At 47.2% G+C, this 16006-nt stretch overlaps 1 protein-coding gene across 4 annotated transcripts in view; it reads left to right on the top strand.

The window, feature by feature from the left end:
• The window catches only part of ELP1 (elongator acetyltransferase complex subunit 1), a 40887-nt gene that overhangs the window by 18519 nt on the left and 6362 nt on the right, over positions 1-16006 (top strand). For 3 of the 4 annotated variants that reach the window (XM_067316551.1, XM_067316554.1, XM_067316553.1), the window contains exons 22-30: positions 147-287; positions 1389-1474; positions 2097-2245; positions 3115-3238; positions 3693-3790; positions 5203-5404; positions 14484-14545; positions 15661-15723; positions 15848-15908. In XM_067316551.1, the coding sequence (XP_067172652.1) occupies positions 147-287; positions 1389-1474; positions 2097-2245; positions 3115-3238; positions 3693-3790; positions 5203-5404; positions 14484-14545; positions 15661-15723; positions 15848-15908 (986 nt within the window). The remainder of the gene's footprint in view (positions 1-146; positions 288-1388; positions 1475-2096; positions 2246-3114; positions 3239-3692; positions 3791-5202; positions 5405-14483; positions 14546-15660; positions 15724-15847; positions 15909-16006) is intronic. The other variant, XM_067316552.1, reaches the window with a different exon arrangement.

Raw genomic sequence — 16006 nt, 5'->3', positions numbered from 1 at the left:
GCCTGTCTGCATTGAATGAGTATATGAGCTATATTATTGTGTGGTTAATATTATTGTGTGGTTAATTTCTGTGGTACGTGTCCTTTGCTTTGTGCTAGGTTATGTGATGGACTGTGCTTGTATTCATAATATTTGTTTTTATTTAGAGAAGAAGATTTCACAAAGAGTATGTACCCATCTCTGAATGGTAGCAGTAATGCTCAGCCACAGCAGCATCCTGATCAAAAAAAAGTGAACCTCGTATGTGATGTGATGAGAGTTGCCATGGAACGCATTGACCCTCAGAAGTGAGCATTTTCTTATCGTAGGTGAAGGAACAGTTGCAGGGACTTCTAATAAGCTATTTGTAGAAAAGCGAAACTGTCCTTGCTGTCAGTTATTTCACTTCAGATACTCTGAGGTGAGCCTGTGTTCCACTAAACGTATATAGCCATACATTTTATGTGCTGAGGATGCTTTCCTGAAAAGCTCAATCAGTGATTCTGCAGGCAGCAAAACAACTTTTCCCATAAGAATTAGAGAGGCGGGGATATTACAAGGTTTTAAGAAATACCACACACAATTTAAAATTGCAGGGGCAGTCTTTGTGGCATGGGGGTTAGAGAGGCATGAGCAAGATCACCTTGGGGAGATGCTAGCTTTTTAGAGAAATGACCTTTCTGAAAAATCTCACATGCTTCATCTGAAACTAGATTACCTTTGTAAACCTGGTGTGAATGTTCTTGCTGCCTCTTTCTAAATACCTCCCTGAATAGTTGAATACCTGAATAGCTACCTTTTTATCACCATCTTCCTTGAATAAATCAAGATCAGTCAAGGGCAGAGGGTGGGAAAGTAGGGTAGTAACAGTGGTTAGTGAAATACAGTATTAGACCATTTGCAACTTTAAATCTGAAATGTTTGATAGAGGAGCAACAGAGAATGGGGTGCTGCTAAACCCTATTAATGTTAGACACCTCTCACTGAACATTTTTGAAAAACAAGACATCCTCTTAGCTAGAAAAACTATTATAAAATAGGATGTACGAAATGTGTGAAAGTGAAGATAACTTCCTGGAAGGTTATCTTTTTAGAAAAAAGACTATTTTCATGCAAAATTTGATCTGGAAAATTATACTCAGCTATCTGAGCTTCCAGAGGGCATTCTCTCCATAATGCTGGCTGGCATGGTAAAGAAGCTCACTGTACTCAAAACACACCTCCAGTCTTGTGACATGTTTGGGGAAACATGCTGAGTAGAATTTTCCTTCTGGTGTATTCTGTTCTCTTCTCTTTCCTGTCTTCCTTGGGTGGGGAAAAAAAACTTGAGTAGTTTTTCTATGCTAAAATAGGAATAAACCAAGTCTTTCTTCCATCTTATTTTCTTTTACTGCTTCCATTTTCTTCAGATACTGCCTATCGATACTGACAGCCTACGTAAAGAAAAGTCCTCCAGAACTGGAAACTGCTCTCCAGAAAGTTCATGATCTTCGAGGTGTAGTATCAGGAACCTAGAAGTGTTGAAAATTGCTGATCCTCTGTGATAGTTTGTAGGAACTTTCACTGTTAGCATGGCTTATTCTGAAAATTATTTTAAGGTGGCTCTTTGTGGAGCCAGTCAGAAAACAAAAAATGTGCTTGAAACTAGCTGTGTGATAAGGGAACAGCAGCAGATCAGGTCATATGCAAGATATGTACTTGTCTTCAGCTCATCCTTTGCTCTGGATACGTCAGCAAATAGCCCTAGATGTAAGCTGTTTTCTCCTTCAGGGCTCAATTTTTCCCAGCCAGGAATAGGAGGTTCCTCTTCTAGCTCCCAGTAGCTCTAACTGGCAAACTCCGCTTTTATCCTGACCTGATGCTTCTGGCTTGTCACTGTGACATGCTTCACAAGTTATTGTGCTTGGGCCAGGCCTTGAAGATGCCATACGCCTGGAAAGTCTAAGCAAACAACCTAGGCAAAGTAACCCCTCCTGCAAGACAGAATGAGCTATTAGATCAATTAAATTTGGTCTTTATCTGGTATTAAGAATGTGTTTGACAGTGCCATCCCTCCCTCAGAGATGTGTTCCACTACTGTTGGTTTAACTAATCTTATGTTTCTTTCTTCATTACAGAGAATATTTCTCCAGATGTCACAGCTGTGAGTGCAGAGGAAGCACTGAAATACCTGCTTTTCCTTGTGGATGTCAATGAATTGTATGATTATTCCCTGGGGACGTATGATTTTGATTTAGTCATCATGGTGGCAGAAAAGTCACAAAAGGTCTTGGCTAATAGTTAAATCATTTTGCTACTTACCCAAAGGTTCTTTGTGGTCTGTGGATCCATCCATTTGTTTTATTAGGCACAGCTCTCTGCCAAGGCAGGATTTGAGCTGCCCAGAAAACCCATGTGTGCTTGGAGTGATGTTGTGAAGTTGGCATGCCTCTGCATCCCTTAATACTTCTTGAGTACAGCTTAGGAAACTCCCTCATGCCCAAAGTAAAGTAGGGCTGTTCTAGAGCAGCACTGCAAAGGAGTTCTAGCAAGGGAGGAGACTCTGATCCAGAGTGTCATGGCTCTGTGCCTTAGGGTCCCTGGTTCTGTACCTCTGGGGTATATGCTTGGTTGGATGGTGGCCATGACAATAGTGTGTATTTTTCAGCAGGTTTAATTTGAAATTTCTCTATCAAAATGCCAAGTCAGTCTTAGGATCAAATTTATCCAGGTCTTCACAGAGTTTCCTGATGTTGGAGGAGAGCCTGCTGGCCATAAAATAAAATACCCTATTTGTGTTAGCAGGAATGTTTTTCATGACCTTTCATGTGGATGAAATTGATCAGGTTTACAGCTGCAAATATATAGAAAATAGCAGCTAATAGAAAACATATTTGATACATGAATACTTTTGATACTTGAATTTAAAATATCACCAATATTAGATACTGCTGAAGTCCACATAGAAGCCTGTTAATTTAAATTAGGCATTCCTGGCAAGAGTACATTTACAGAATTAATTCTTTAGGATGGCTTGTATTTTAACAAAAAAGTCTTTATAGTGTATTATTGTATAGTAATTGCAAATATGGGACTGTCAACAGAACAAGGATGTTATCAGATGAGCTCAACTGCAGTTTTTATTATTCTTGACAGGATCCAAAAGAGTACTTACCCTTCTTAAATACCCTTCGGAAAATGGAAACCAATTATCAGCGATACACAATAGACAGGCACTTGAAGAGATACACAAAAGCTCTTGGGCACCTTAGCAAATGTGGTAAGTGTCCTGCACGTGCAACATCTCTAAGGAGAAATTCTGCAGTAGAGCATTCCTTTTTTGTAGAGCCTTTTGTATAAAACAGCTGAAGAAGGAGCCCCTGTTAGCGCGTAGTTAACTTTATTCTGCTCCATGTTTTTTTAGTATAAGTAGGAGCAGGGAGAGAGGTGGGAGAACACTTAACTGCTCTGCAATCATGAAGTACAAGTCTTGTTTTGTTCTGGTTGTGGATGACTTGTCACCAGCTGATATTGTGGGCAAAAGTGAAGCAAACCTCAAGGAAATGAATGAGAAAGGAAATGCCTTACTTAGAGAAGTGAAGTAGGTGCTTCTTTGCTGTTACACCCAAGTACCTCTAGTTGCTTCTTAATGTAATGAACCCAGACTGGCTAGGAAGCATGAGAACCATGTGTATTCTCATTTGTCGCTACAGAAAAATAAATTGTTTCCCCAGGTCCTGAGCACTTCTCTGAATTTCTGAACTTGGTGAAGGATCAGAATCAATATTATGAAGCTTTGAAGCTGTACCCACCTAGCACCCAGGAGTACAAGGTGTGTGAGCTATGTGATCCTGCAGTGTGCTGAACAAGCTTTTAATTCTCTTATGCATATGTATGCACATCCCCAGCACCTTGAGTGAGGGCAGGAATGAGACAGCAGCTGCTTGCATTCAAGCTCTGCAAGACATTGGTATTCCTGTGTGGGCTGAGACACTTTTCCAGGATATTAGCTGGAATGACCCTCAGCACTGAGCCTGTGCGGCTTGGTCATCCAAAGAATGGCTGTCGTTTCTTTGATCCTATGACCAAGAGAGTACTTGATAGTCTGGTTTCTGCTCCATTATCTTGCTGTGTGCTGGAGAACTCTCCTGTTACCACAGAAAGAATTCTCTTCCTCTCTTGACCCTTGTGATACCAGCTTTCTGTCTGGCCCTTGCAGGTTATATGGGGGCACCTGGGCATTCTGGAGAATCTAGAGGTGTTAGGGCACTTGTGGATGTGTCCCGCTATCCCAGGGAGTAGATACACTGGTTTTTAGGGTGTAGAATCCCTTGTTAATTTCAGTATTAGTGAACAATTTCTTTAGCTTACACAAGGCTGAGGTAAAATGTAAATGAAAGCATTTAATTCTGATGTTGTAAATATACAATACACAGGTCATTGTAAAAGAAGTAGATGAAGAAATAAGAGAGGAAATAGACTCAGTCTGTTTGGAATTAGGTGATACCAGAAAGGACTTTCTTCTTGAAGTAAATCTGTTCCTGTCTGGCTTACTGGGAGTCTTTCTTTATTCATTTTGTATTCTTCTGGTCAAATCCATCAGTCCTTTCTTGGTGGAGCCTGTGAGCTTTGAACAGCCCTATAGCAGCTCAGTCTGTTGCTCCACGGCAGCCTGTGCCTATCTGGTTTCAGGGCCTGCTTCCTCCCATGTGCTAGTGTTTGACTCCTGGGATAAGCTGGTTCAGGAAGACATTCTAACAAAAGTCGCTCATTTGGGTAGAGGGAAGGGATTGGTTTCCTGCACTCAAGTGGTGCCAGGGAGGAGCGGTTCTTCACAGCCAGAGGCTAGGGAAGACAGACTGCTAGCCTACACTTAAGCCTGTCAGCATAAGCTGCTGCAAAACTGTAACAACTGTAACTCCTCTGCAGGAGATGAAAACATTACTTTGATAGAGAGGTGTCAAGTACAGGAGATAGGAGTTGTAGTTTACCCAGCCTCTGGCTTGGAGAGTTAGGCACCTCCTCCTGTCTCTTGCTTCAGCTCTGCATGAAATGTTTCCATGACCATCAACACCTGGGTTGGTATAAAGCTCGAAATGGGTTAGGGACCTTCTGCCTGGAGATTCCTCTTGGGGGGGAAAAAGACAACTTGGGTTAAGAGGCACTTAAATTTTTTCTTATGGACAACTGTTGCTGACTCTCCAGCTGATCTTTCTTTTTCTCTCTTTTGTCCCTGTCTTGCAGGATATCAGCGATGCCTATGGGGATTACTTGAATCAGAAGCAGCTATACGAACAGGCTGCATTGATATTTGCTCGTGCTGGCCTCTTTGCAAAAGCACTTGACTCCTTCCTGACCAGTGGCAGCTGGCAACAAGCCCTGTGCATGGCCTCACGGCTTGGTTACACAGAAGATAAGCTGTCCAGCCTGGCACGGAACATGGCAGGTAGGCCTTGAGATGAGAAAAGTGTGCAAAAAGTCATCAAAGTCAGCAAAACTGACTTCAGTTATTTTTGGTTTAGTGTGATTTTTCTTTTTTTTAGCTTCTGTAAGAAGGTTCTATAAGAACCTCAATCTTTAGCAATGTTTCTTAAAGGGAGAAAAAAGGGTCCCTGTTGCCCAAAGGTTTGTGTAATTGCACATCACCTGCCTTAGGAGCTGAGCTGGTGGGTACCCATGACTTGCCAAGAAAGTTGTGGTGTTTGGTGCCCCATACTGCCTCATTCTTGCACTTGTTCTTTGCAGCCAGTCACAGAATTGCTATTCTAAATTGCTTCCTTGGCCAGGAACAGGCCTGGCCTTGTTAAGCTCAGGGGATGAAAACACTCTGTAAAGTGTCTGATATGACTGAGGCCTCTAGACTTTGTTCACACAAATATTGTGCCTAGTCACTGACTTTAAAGGCTTTTGGATAATTCAGTGCTGTATCTTCATGTCTTCTCCTTAAAGCTTGCTAGAAGCCAGGGCCAGCTGGTACCTATAAGGCTACGTGCACTCCTACTACAGGATAAAAGATGGCTCATCTCAAAGAGCTTGTGCTCACTAGGACACAATGGGCCACATGCTTGTCATGGACCTGGCTCATATTTCAGCCAGGGAAATGGAGCATCTTCCTGGGTTTGGCCTTACTCAGAGGTAGATCTTACAAAGCCCACTTTAATCTGGGGGAATATGACTCCTGGGAATGTCCTCTTCCAGATTTGGATATTCCAATATCTTACTTTTCTATCACTTGATGCAATCTGGATCCTTCGTATCTTATGGAAGGTATATGGTTCACTTTTTACATTAATGCTCTTGCCTTCAACAACTTTCCTAGTGCACATCTTAAATCATAAGTGTAACTTAGTGAGATGAAGAGATACAGACCCTCTTGAATAAGAGTGCTTTGCTTTGGAAGGTTTGGTTTTTTTGTTTTTTTTTCCTTGCCCTATGTATCATTGTTCCTCTTGTACTGCATCCTAACAGACAAGCCAGTGCCAAAGGTGATCCAGACTTTTAGGGGACTAGAAGTCCTGAATCCCACAGGCTTGATGCTTGTTGTCCCTACCACAGAGAGCAGGGAACAAGCTGCTCCCAGCAGACAGCAAGACTGTGATACGTTGAAGCTTTCAGGAGAGATTTCCTCTTTACTTCCTGCCCCCCTTCACTTAAGAGACTTCCTCTTCACTGTTTCTGTCTGAGTGTGAGAGAGAGGGTCTTCAGCTGGCCTTGAGGGACATGCATCAGCAATTTCATAAGCAACTGGCTGATAATATTGGAAGTTAATGGAATTCTTGGCTTTGGGCAGCCCTTCTCTTTAGGGGGAAGACTGCGTAAGTGTGTGAGCAAGTAGACTTGTCGCGGTCCGCGGGAGTGACGGGAATGAATCATACGCATTCACAGAATGCAGGTTCAATTCCATCTTTATTCAGCAATTTGCCTATTTTATAAGTACAAGTATTCGGCGCTCTGGCCCTTGATTTGTGGTTCATACAGATTATGTCACAGGTAGCCAATCATTGCACCGATCACGCACACAGCGGTCATGCCTTGTACCTTGCTGCTTGTTTAGCAAAGCTGTCTAGCCCTTAACCTTGGTTCCCACTGGCTTCTGCTAGTTTATCTGTACTTTCTCAGGATGTATCATTCCCAGCTGCACCAGTGTCCTTGGTAAACTACTTCAAAGCACATAGCAGCAGCTACAGTCTGAGGCCTAAGGCTTCAGCAAATTTAGCTACTTATGCTAAGCAAGTTGTGCTAAGCAACTAATCCTAAACAGTGTAGTTCCATACTCTATATTTCATATAGATTATTGTTCTGAAGTACTGCAAGGGCCCCAACACTTCCCCCTCTTCTTTCAAATAATAGATCAACCATTTTCTGTACCCGAGCTAGGATACATTGTAGTATACAAGGTCCACAAATCAATAGGAACGTACCCACGATACCTATGGTAATCAGTTGTTTTAATCCTGCTGCCAACCAGGGCCCGATCCCCAGCCCCCGAAGCCACCCGTCAATCCCAAGGCCATTCTCCTGCTTCAGCTTATCTAGCCCATTCTGAATGTTTCGTATACGCGCGTGGATTGATTGTGAATGGTCGGTAAGATTGAGACAACACATCCCCTCAAACTCGTCACACCCATGTCCATGAGCTAAGAGCAAGAAATCTATAGCGGCCCTATTTTGTAACACAGCGTGGTTTATGCTCAGCGCATCCTGAGACATCTCATCTAGTACTCGTGATGTAATAGTTAACTCATTTTTGGTCCAACAAGCCAATTGCTCCGCCAATTTCATCGCCTTAAGCCCAGCGGCTCCCGGCAGTAGCGTAGCAGTCGCCAGCTGCCGGAAGCCTGACCAAAATACGGGATCGCCAATGTCCTTGCACTCTAGCTCATGCACACTCCTTCTGCCCCGCCCGCGCTTCATCAAGACCAAGTTCTGCAGTTGGGTGAGATTGGGGTGGAACAGACTCAATCTCCCCAGGTAGCACAGGCCTCCACGCAGGATGCGTGGCACACCGTTCCAGGCCCTATCCCCGCATATCAGAAATATACCAGGCGGCAGTGCTTTCGCTGTTATGTGGCTTGTTGCGTTGCAGTTCGTATACACCTGGCCATGCACGTCACCGCTGCTTAAGGCGGAATTCAAGGTTACCCATTTTGATGACCGCTCTTCCACCAACCCCCCCAACACTCTTTTGTTCATGCCCAGTCATTGCAGCACGCTCACAATCACAATCCCGTTCGTTCCGGGTGAGGCTGGTGCTTTGTTTTCGTCCTCTGTCAAGAGCTTCCAGTTCCTGCCGCTGGTCTTCAAGCGCAGGTAGTAGCTGACTCACGGGCTGTTTCCAGTGGGCAGTCGTCCGCAGGTCCAACGTTACTCTTCTTCAACCACGGTCGAACCCACTTCGCGGGTATCCACTCCGTACCAGTACCTGCAATGACACAAGCATACCCTCGGCCCCAAGTGAGTAATTCCACAGGCCCCTGCCATGAATGTGTTTGTGGTACCCATCGGGACACGAGCGTCTTAATAGGTCTCGTAGTCTGTGCATGGCGTGCCCCCGGGCTGATCAACTCCCCTTGGTCTATTTCAATGAGGTTGCGCCAATTTAACACATAACAGCTTTTTGCTACGATGTCATGGACGGGGAGAGATACCTCCCCCTCCTTTTTCAAAATAGCAAAAAGGCGTTTTAAATCCTGATGACGGCGCTCCACTATGGCCTGGCCAGTGGAATTATAGGGGACCCCCGTGGAATGTGTAATGTCCCAAGCTCTCATAAACTCAGCGCACGCGGCGCTCGTATAGGCAGGTCCATTGTCGGTTTTTATCTGAGCCGGCTTCCCCAGCGCGGCAAAGGCTTGCAGCCAATGCAGGCGGCAGGCAGTAAAGCGTGTGGAGGTTGCGGCAGTGGCCCAGGTCATTTTACTGAATGTATCGACTGATACATGGACAAAGCGCAGTCGCCCAAAGGCAGGGACTTCTGTGACATTGGTCTGCCATAACTGGCGAGGTTCTAACCCGCGTGGGTTTGTCCCTGTATCCTGCAGCGGGGGAATGTGTGCACAATCAGGGCACGCGGCCACTATGGCCCTGCTTTCTGCCTGGGATAAGTTGAACTCCTTTTGCAAAGATCTAGCTGACTGGTGAAAAAACGCATGAGATCGTTGTGCCAGCTGTAACCTAGTTTTTTCTTCACCGGCGGCTGAGACTTGGGCATCTATGCGCTGGTTGCCCTCCGCCAATATTCCCGGCAGTCCCGAATGACTACGGACGTGTGTGCACCAGAATGGCTGAACGCGAGAATTTAAATGGCCGCTTGCTTGTATCAACAACGCCTGAATCTTGGGGTTAGCGGTCTGCCCAATAAGAGCAGAGTGTAGTCGTTGTAACACACCCGCCACATATAGTGAATCAACTATAAGATTAAGAGGTTCTTCTGCAAAGTCCTTCAACGCAAGTACAGCTGCCATGAGTTCTAAAATTTGCACGGAGTGCTCGGGGGCACCTTGCATGATCTTTCGAGCCCATTCTCCTCGTACATTCACGTATTCGTATCCGTACTTCTTTGTTTTGCCGCTAGCGTCCGTAAAGACGGACTTCGCGTTGTGGATGGGGCCATCTGCCATTACCTTCCTTTCTTCAAGCATCAATTGCGTGTGCAGTAGTGGGTGCTTTGGATAATGATTGTCGAGGGGAACCCCACACGTCGCCAGGGCGAATGAAATGCTCTGTTGGGTCCATTCGGATACGAGATCCAAAGAAACCAGGGGCAGAATGATGCGTGAGGGCTCCTTCCCTGATATGATGCGGACGCGCTGTCTTGTTTTTAGTAACAGTTCTCCCACAGCATCTTTCCTGGGCATAATCACTGTGCGTGGCTGGACTGGCGAAAACACCCACTCCAGGATCGTGAGCTGATTTGTCTCGTTTGTTTGACCAATTATGCCAACCACCTCCTGTTGTTTATTGTAGCACACTATGTCAATGGGTTTCATGGGGTCATAGCGATAGGCTTGTACATTTCCAAGCTTCCTCTCCATGTTAGCCATGACTTCCTGCACTGGAGGAGACAACGTTCTTGCTTCTCTGGGGTTCTTGCTATTCTTAAGTAAATTCACCAGCGGTTGAATTTCCTCATTGGTAATGCCGCAGTAAGTACGGATCCATTGAATGTCCCCAAGAAGTTTCTGTACATCGTTCACTGTTGCGATCTTCCGCGTGATCGAGGTTTTCATTGGGTAGACTCGGGTCTCGGTTATGACCATACCAAGATAGTTCCACGGTGCGTGTTGCTGGATCTTCTCAGGGGCGATGGTAAGACCCCAGGCCTGGAGTTGTTGACTCAATTCCCGTTGACTCTCTTCTAGCAGCGGGGTTTCTGTTGCGACTAATATGTCGTCCATGTAGTGGTATACTATAGCCTCGGGATGTCTCTGCCTCCAGGGTTCTAAGGCTCGGTCTACATACCATTGACATATCGTGGGGGAGTTTTTCATACCTTGGGGTAGAACGACCCACTGATAGCGTCTCGAAGGACCAGATCGATTTATCGTTGGCACTGAGAATGCAAAGCGTTTGGAGTCCTCCAGATGTAAGGGGATACTAAAGAAACAGTCTTTCAGATCAATTACTAGCAGACTCCATTCCCGCGGGAGCATGGTAGGTGATGGCAGTCCTGGTTGTAACGCTCCCATATCTTCCATTGTTGTGTTCACAGCTCGCAGATCGTGTAGCAGTCTCCATTTTCCTGACCTTTTCTGTATGGTAAAGATAGGTGTGTTCCATGGGCTGGTTGAAGGTTGAATATGTCCCAATTGTAGCTGTTCTTCTACCAATTTGTTAAGTTCCCTTAGCTTCTCCTTTTGCAGCGGCCACTGCTCGACCCACACTGGTTCGTCAGTCTTCCATGTAATTTTCAGCGTGGGCGGAGAAGTGTCAGCAGCGGCCATTACTAAAAAGGGCACGAAAGAACTAGGCCCCACTGAGACAGAAGGTCCCGGCCTAAGATCCAGAGAGGGGTATTCATTACGTATGGTGTTACCACGCCCAAATGACCTTCTTCGTCGCAGATCTTCACGGGTCTCGCACTTCTCCAGGTGGGGGCTGAACCACCAATCCCCTGTACTGCAGTGGTGCTATCCACTAGCGCCCAAGCGGCAGGCCAGGAGTCGCGAGGTACTATGGTGACGTCGGAACCGGTATCCATCATCATCTCGGCTTTTAGGTGATTCATTCCGTCTGGAGAGGTAATGATGACCTTTCGAATGGGTCTAGTCGAGGACACAGCAGTCGAGAACAAGGCCAGGGGCGTCCCCGTAGAGCCGAAACCTCCTCTTCTATCATCTCCGCTGGCCAGGGGGACCGCAGACTTGAAAGGGATCAATTGGGCAATTTTGCTTTTTGCTGGTATTGTAACTGGGGGACAGAAGACCTTCAGCATGATTTTTATAGGTCCACGGTAGTCGGCGTCGATGCATCCAGGGAGAACAAAAATTCCCTGTCTAAAGGCAGATGATCGTCCTATCAGTAAGGCTGACAGCCCCCCCCCCCAAGGGGCCACAAACGTCTGAATTTACCAAGTGGACCTGCTCAGTGGCAATGCTTACTGATTCTGCCAGGGCCAGATCGATTCCGGCGCTCCCTCTTGTGGCTGCATGGTGTTCGAAGAGGCAACCATGGGATATTTCTTCGCCGCATCCCAGGCGCGGCTGTTCCAGTTTCCCGACAACGGGGTGCCGCTTTTCTTGCATTTTGAACGGCACTCACTTGTCCGATGCCCAAACTTGTCACAACGCTGGCAGATACGGTTGTCTTTAGCCAGTCGTCTGAGGGGGCAATGTTTCTTCCAGTGCCCAGGTTGTCCGCAGATGTAGCAGTTCTCTGTTTTGCGGCCGCCCCCTCCTTGTGTAGGGCCCTGTTTCATAGCTACAGCTAATGCAGTAGCATGGATCTTCGCTTTTTGTTTTTCTAGCTCCATGGGTGCTCGGGAGCAAATTTCCACCATTTGGAGCAAAGTCGCTCCTGGAGGCAAGGTGGCGAGCAGTTTTGTGCAGGTTGGATTGGCGTTCTGCGTAGCGATCTCCTTAACCATGATTGTTTTCATATCCTGTGGCACGTTCGGGGCCGCATCAACGGCTTCCTTAAGTTTGTCCACGAACTGCAGGAACGGTTGGTCTTCCGCCTGCCTTATTGACAGGTAAGGCGGATTAGCTTTCCCTATTTGGGGCAGTGCAGCGAATGCCTCTAAGGCAGCGTTTTTTGACTGCATCAGGACTCGGGGATGCAGTGCCGCCTGTCGAGCGGGGTCTCTAAAAGCTCCGTTGCCCATCAGCATGTCCAAAGATGTCATACGTAACGGGTCATCTGCCGGTAAGTCCAAATTAGATAATTGGCATTGACCAAGCAGTTCCTGCCACTTATTCAGAAACACCAGCAAAGAGGTGGGCCCCAAAATCAGTTCGGCAAGGGCGCGGATGTCGCTCGGCACCAAGTTTTGATATTTTACCAGTGCTCTCAGCTGCGCTTGCACTTGATGGTTATTTATCCCGTACTGCATTACCAGCTGTTGCAGCTTTGTTACCACTTGCCAATCCAGAGGCTCCCACCTCGTCTGTCCCTGACCCGTGGTCACGACCGGGGCTACTATAGGGAAAAACTGCATGTCCCCAACCAGTTCAGCATTCTGAATGATCCCGCGCCACCTTTTTGCCATGTCAAAGTCAGGGTCCCTAGGTGGTAGGGCTTTCTCCGGTGCTCTCGGTAAACAGTCCAAAATCATTCGATACTCTTTCTGTGTTAAAGGGTTTTTTTTCCAGGCTTGCAGATGTTGCTCCGCCTCCTCAAGGGACCACGTCCCTTTGAGTACGTTGGTAATCACCCAGTCTCTGGGGGCGATCTCTTGGTTCTCCTGGGATCCGCCGGCAGGATCCCCGGAGAACCGTTCCTCAACCGCCTTCAGGCCGTCCACAATAGCCTGATGTGCCTTCTTATACGCCTCCCTCACATGCGCCTTTTTCGACCCCCTATCCAACCTCCTCATTTCCTCCAACAGTTCCTCCATTTTCTTTGAATATTCAGTCAGATCAACGCTTTTCTCCTCAGGTAAAGGCACAGTGGCCGGATCCACTTCCATAGGGGGAGCGGACGGCTGCGGGGGGGCGGCAAAGGCATCAGCAACGTCCCCTTTCTTGTACGGTGGCAAGTCCTCATATCCTGAGCCAGTCCCCCAAGCCTCCCGCTCTAGCTTAGAGAGAGGTGCCGCACACGGCAGGGAGGGCTCATCTGTCACCGAGGGCCCCCCCGCGGATGGTGTATCAAAGACAGGCACCGCGCACTCCGCTCCGGGCACCGCGCACTCCGCTCCGGGCACCGCGCACTCCGCTCCGGGCACCGCGCACTCACTCCCCGGCGAAAGTGCCGCCGCAGAGGGCTCCACTTGCAGCGCCCTCCGTATGGCAGCAGTCGCCTGTGCCTCCCCGTGCAGCTGTTCGATCATGAGCCACACGTCTCGATATATTTTGGCCAGACGCCTGGCCTCTTTTTCTCCGTTCTGGATGGATTCCCACAGTTCCTTCCCGACCTCCTTCCAGGTTACCGCGCTAAAGACCTGGCTGGACTCCCGTAACAAACCGCGCCGCCTTCTCCACCACAGCAAGTCCACCAGCGCCTGGCGCTCCACCTGGCGCTCTGTTTGTGCTGCCACTTGTAACAATTTTTCTAACGTGGCCTTTTCTACCGCTGATACAGCGTTTCCCATACCGCCCGCCGCCTCACAAGGGCGCCTGACTCACCGGTCAGAAGAGTTGCGTAGCTACGACTTTTCTTTTCCCGTCTTCTTTCAGACGGCCAGGCTCGTTTTCCCCGGGCACGAGCCTCCCGGGTGGTATCCACTCCCGTTACTCGAACTCTTAGCAAAGCCAGCTTCTCCTCTGCAGTATCACGTCGGGGTCGCCAGATGTCGCGGTCCGCGGGAGTGACGGGAATGAATCATACGCATTCACAGAATGCAGGTTCAATTCCATCTTTATTCAGCAATTTGCCTATTTTATAAGTACAAGTATTCGGCGCTCTGGCCCTTGATTTGTGGTTCATACAGATTATGTCACAGGTAGCCAATCATTGCACCGATCACGCACACAGCGGTCATGCCTTGTACCTTGCTGCTTGTTTAGCAAAGCTGTCTAGCCCTTAACCTTGGTTCCCACTGGCTTCTGCTAGTTTATCTGTACTTTCTCAGGATGTATCATTCCCAGCTGCACCAGTGTCCTTGGTAAACTACTTCAAAGCACATAGCAGCAGCTACAGTCTGAGGCCTAAGGCTTCAGCAAATTTAGCTACTTATGCTAAGCAAGTTGTGCTAAGCAACTAATCCTAAACAGTGTAGTTCCATACTCTATATTTCATATAGATTATTGTTCTGAAGTACTGCAAGGGCCCCAACATAGACTGTGCCTCAGTGAGCGGGACTTTCCAGTACTTTGGCATAAAACCCAGCTATTCCTGAAAAACTGAACTCTGCCTTTTTTTTGTAGGAAAACTAGTTGAACAGAGGAAGCATGCAGAGGCAGCCATACTCCTGGAGCAGTACACTCAGGTAACGTAATCACTCTCCTGTCTGTGTCCCAGTAATATACACTGTCCAAAAGCCAAGGCATCTCTGTTCTCTGTTGTCCTGGGCCATTGTCCTGGGACTGAGTAGGGACTTGCCCTCCATGAGTGCTGACCGCAGAGCGGTCTGTGCAGTCAGCCCTCCTGCGGAGGGCAGAGCTGCTCCAGGCAATGCAGTGAGCAGGGAGCTGCTGAATGCTGTGTCCCTGAGTTGCCATACCCATGTAGTTGCCTCTGCTTTGGTATGAAAAGCTTTTGTACCACAGAGCTGAAGCACACATTTTAGAATAAGGAAGACTTAGTTTCATGGCCCCTTGGCCATGCAGTAGACAAGTGACTTTGCTCTGCTTTTTTAGGGGCTGGTGTGAGTTGCATGAATAGATGTTGAAAAATAGGCAGCTGGCACTGTATGCTTGGATGAAGGGAGCCTCAGGAAGGCTTGTTCAAAGCCGCTTTGGAGAAGTGCAGTGATTGCTCTAGCCATGATCTCCACCAGAGATAGCTTTACTCAGGGAGTTTGTAATGCCTTACCTTATATTTGAATCTGCTTGCACTTGGGCTTGTGATGTGTGCCAAGCAGGTGATCTCTGCTTGAAGAACAGAGGCTAACCATTGGAGCTATACAGAAGTTGTAGGACAAGATGACAGAGAGACCTATTATGACTCCTGGTGGTCTTTGAAGAGACCTTGTAATTGGCCGCTTACAAGTTGAAAACAAGAGTACTTCCCAGAAAGACACACTTGCTGTCATTTTGGTTGCAGATTAGACCCAAATTGCAAACTCTGAGATTCTAGCTTCATGTTTTTTGGGTTTTGGCCACATAGTGAGCTTATCTTCTTACTGCCCCTTTGAAGATCCTGTGGGTGGCCAGGACTGTGTTTTTGCACAGTAGTTTTGAGCAACAGGGAAGGGGGAAGGGGAGAAGTGATATTTTTGTTTTTAATGTCAGCACTTCAAAAGTGCCTGGCACAGTAGGGTTTGCCTATGCTTACTGGGATACTGCTGTGTAGGAGTGTGCATCTGGATGGATGCTACTTGAATGTCTATTACCAGAACCAAGAGAAGATAATAAACAGCACATGGTCACCCTTTCTTTCCAGGACTATGAAGAGGCTGTTCTCCTGCTCTTAGAAGGGGCTCTCTGGGAAGAGGCTTTGAGACTGGTAAGACATTTCAGAGCAGGAAAACTAGAGTGAAAACATTTTTTGGAGTGCAGGAGTGGGGGATTGGGATCTGGGTTACATCTTTCAATAACACCATTTGCTTTTCCTGATCTTTGTTATCCAGATTCACAAGTATGGTAGATTGGATATCTTGGAAACCAACTTCAAACCTGCTATCCAAGAAGGTGAGTCTGTGCAAGAATCAAAGACTTTGTGCTGTGGAGGAGGAAGGAGGTCACTACTGGGGCTGTGGGAACCTGCAGCACTCCACTGTTGGAAGCTG

The sequence above is a fragment of the Apteryx mantelli genome, chromosome Z, assembly GCF_036417845.1.
Source record: "Apteryx mantelli isolate bAptMan1 chromosome Z, bAptMan1.hap1, whole genome shotgun sequence".
Taxonomy (NCBI): domain Eukaryota; kingdom Metazoa; phylum Chordata; class Aves; order Apterygiformes; family Apterygidae; genus Apteryx; species Apteryx mantelli.
This window is presented reverse-complemented; position numbering and strand designations above follow the sequence as displayed.